At 39.6% G+C, this 3,707-nt stretch overlaps 1 protein-coding gene across 1 annotated transcript in view; it reads left to right on the forward strand.

Annotated features, from left to right (window-relative positions):
- The window catches only part of LOC107733530 (ventral anterior homeobox 1-like), a 7,659-nt gene extending 3,952 nt beyond the window's left edge, over window positions 1–3,707 (forward strand). Inside the window, exon 3 of the mRNA XM_016545196.1 lies at window positions 1,870–3,707. Coding sequence (XP_016400682.1) covers window positions 1,870–2,418 — 549 coding nt within the window. The 3' untranslated portion in view covers window positions 2,419–3,707. The remainder of the gene's footprint in view (window positions 1–1,869) is intronic.

Here is a 3,707-nt window from a genome sequence, read left to right on the forward strand (position 1 = left end):
CTCTCTCTCTCTCTCTCTCTCTCTCTCTCTCTCTCTACCTCTCTACGTGTCTCCCTGGATAATCTGCAGTGCGGGGAAACTCTGACTGCAATAAGGCTAATTTTGGAACCCACGTTTCTATTTGTTTATTCATTAGTAATCATGTTCATGCATGGCCAAGTACTATATTTATTAAGAAAAAAAACTTGACTTGATGGCTCAAAAATGTAAGACAATAATATACATCTACTTTTTCTCATTTTACCGCTCCGTTTTCAGTCATATATTGATCGGAGCTCCCCTAATTAAACACCCTGGACACCTGCAAACCGACAATGTTGTCTCAAAGTTTCTAATTCTATTGGCCATTTGAACTGTGTCACATTCTATCACATCATTACCCAACTAACGACTTTAAAATTCTTCTGCTCTCCTGTGGGGCGAAATTAAGACATTTAAAGCCCTGAGGCAGATCGGTGCTGCGGACACAGTGAGCACAATAGAGTTAGCTTCACTAATGCCCTCTCTAATGCCCCGTGCTGCAGTGCAGTTCAAATCCATGCCTTGATTGCATTAAAGCTTCCCGTGTCTGTTCTTGGTCGCCTGATGAGGAGGGTGAAGTGCTCTTTAATGACGGCTTCATGAAATTAACAGCGTGTTCTGAAACACGAAATGTTCTGTGGAAAGATCAAACAAGGAAAGTCATCCATTTGTGAAAGTGTACCAGCAATGCATTTGGTAGAGACAAGAATGCATCGAGAACGACAGGGAAAATGTTTTTATGTTTTTATAAAGGTGGAATTGCTGGTAATTCATTGTTTTGTGTTTTTTGTGACCTTCCGGGTCATGGTATCCACAAAAGTTTGTGAGATTAAACAACTGCAAACAACGTTTTAGTGATTTAGAGACAATAGCAGGTTTTATATGATGATAACTCAATATTTAGCGTTCCATTACAACACTGATGAAACTGTTAAGGCGTGTACTTATGTAACTAGCAACTTTGTTAAAACACAGCAGCATATTCTTTATTTAATCATCTTGATCTATCACAAAACGTTTAAATAGTATTATGATATTTATTGTGACGCATTTAAGCTGTTTGTTTTAGTGGGGCTTTTTTTATAGATGTGACAGATAAACTGCATGACACAATTCTGAGATGTTAGTCATACTTCATTGTTCTTATTCCTCTGAAGCTATTATCGATCATTTGCAGTACAGCGAGTATAAAGCGGGCCTCCTTTTCTCTATAGAAAATAAATATATATTATGATTTTGTTCTGCCATTGGATCTTGATCTAAACATGTATTATCGGGAAATTGCTATTCCTCTTTCTTTGTAATCCTAAATTAAATGGATGCAGCACCATTACGTGGTTCAAAACAGTATTGATCCATCCATCCTTGCAAAAGGAGCTCGTGTTGTGGTGTTTTTCAAAAGAATAAGTGCATGTTTTTGTTCATTAAATAGGTTTATATTTACAGTTACCTTTTTTATTTCAAAATAAGTGTCACTTACAATTTTCAAAATTATTTTTTATTTTTAACTAACCCACTTTTTTTACTGCTCCAAAATACATATTAAATTGGTGCATTAAGAACAAAACTTTTCCACTGCTAATCTAATTACATTTTAACTTTTATCGTTTCTATAAATAGACTTCTATAATTAATGTTATCTAAAAGATATTAAAGAATTGTTTTACTTTGTAAACTTTCTTTCTTTATTTTCATTTATTTATTTATATTTTAATATAAATTATTTATATTTATATTTAAATCAATCTGAAGTAGTATTAATATAGTAGCGTTATGCAAGCTTACTGTATTTTCCATATTACATTGCTTTATGTTCTATTTTAAGTTCTAATATCGTTCTCTCGGCAGGTAAAGGTGTGGTTCCAGAATCGTCGCACTAAGCAGAAGAAGGATCAGGGGAAGGATTCCGAGCTGCGCTCCGTGGTCTCTGAGACAGCCGCCACCTGCAGCGTCCTGCGTCTCCTGGAGCAGGGCCGGCTCCTCACTCCCCCAGGCCTGCCAGGGCTGCTGCCCCACTGCGGGAGCTCGTCGCTAGGCTCAGCCCTGCGTGGGCCGTCCCTGGGCATCACCGCTAATGAATGTTCCTCCAGCAGCAGTAGCAGCAGCGCGGCCAGCTCAGGCACAGCCGGGGGGAGCCCACCGCTGCCGACGGTGACCAGTTCGGGGACAGTCACAGGGCTGCAGGGATCTCCGCCTGCCCACGGGCTGTTTAGCTTCCCTATGCCCTCTCTGCTCGGGTCGGTCGCTTCACGCATCTCCTCCACCCCGCTCGGCATGGCCGGATCCCTCGCGGGGAACTTGCAGGAACTTTCCGCCCGCTACCTGAGCTCGTCCGCCTTTGAGCCCTACTCGCGGACCAATGGCAAAGAAGCGTTAGACAAGAAAGTTTTGGAATGATCGCTAGGGGTTTCTTTTTGTCGGTTTATTGTTGTTGTTGTTGTTTTGAAATTAGTTTGAGCTCTGGTTATCTCTCTTTTTTTTAATCGCTTTTGCCCCTTTTGTCTCATCAGTGCTGTTGTGTTTCCAATCTTGCGTTTTTCATGTCGTCAACCTGCACACTTGATGCCTCTCATTATTGTAAAAAGGTGGACTCATACTTTTCAAAAATGAGGATTTTCAGAGCATTTTGCACTAAATCAAATTTTCTCCAATTTGACACAAATGAGAGCTTGAGGAAGGAATGTAGCAAGAGATTATGGAGGGGAAGAGAGATGAAAATGGTTGCTGAGGCAATATTTTCGGGGCACTTTTTTTCCCTTATACCTTTTTTGGAGCTGGACAGTTATATTCAGATTAAAAACTAATCTGAAAGCTGCTGGGTAAAAACAAAACCGTACAGAACATAGACCCCCGATAAAAACTGAACTCACGGCAACATCCTTCATGTTTTCAGTTCGAAGAGTGATCTAAATGTGTGATTTTTGCATAGTGGTGTTTGCCAAGTCTCAAATAAGGAAATATATATTATGCTGGGGTTCATTTCCAAAGGTTAGCATACAATACAGTCATACTGTGTCTTTATATACACTATTTGCTTACAGAGGTCATGAATTTGCCATATGAAGCTATAAGATCAGATGTCTATACCATTTTGTATTCGTTTGGTTAAACATGTTCTGACTAAATGGAAGGAAAACGCTGTCACACCGTTAAATAGTCAAATGGTCCTGTGTTCATTGTTCTCTAAATGGTTTCTGTGAGGGTGCTCCCCAAAACAAGTTTTGAAGGCAGTCTCAATTTGTGAGTTTGTATGTCTTAAATATGCAGTTTTTCTCCTCTGTGTGTGTGTGTGTGTGCGTGTGTGTGTGCTGGTACTGAAGTTGTAGTCCTGGTTTCAATGTTTAGGTGCATGTTTAACTGAAACCTTTCGAGAAAACTTTGGAGATGTCATTGCCTGGGATTAAGCTCCGGAGCATCGAAGTGACCCTCACATTATCAGACTAAATGTATTTGCTGTGAACGGCAACCCCTCTACCAACGCGGCAAATTTTCCAGAAGAATCTGAAGCCCTTTCTATTATCAGAGCTGAGACGAGGCAGATCTCTGAGGGACGAACAGGGTATGATTACTGTAGTATAAAAGCAAGAAGATTGAATAACTAAAGTTGTTATTTTATTGTAAATTATTCACGTCTGTAATAAATAGATCATTAGTATATCTGCAAATAATGAAAGAATGAATGTATG

Source organism: Sinocyclocheilus rhinocerous, unplaced genomic scaffold (genome assembly GCF_001515625.1).
Source record: "Sinocyclocheilus rhinocerous isolate Xijiao unplaced genomic scaffold, SAMN03320098_v1.1 scaffold2715, whole genome shotgun sequence".
Classification (NCBI taxonomy): domain Eukaryota; kingdom Metazoa; phylum Chordata; class Actinopteri; order Cypriniformes; family Cyprinidae; genus Sinocyclocheilus; species Sinocyclocheilus rhinocerous.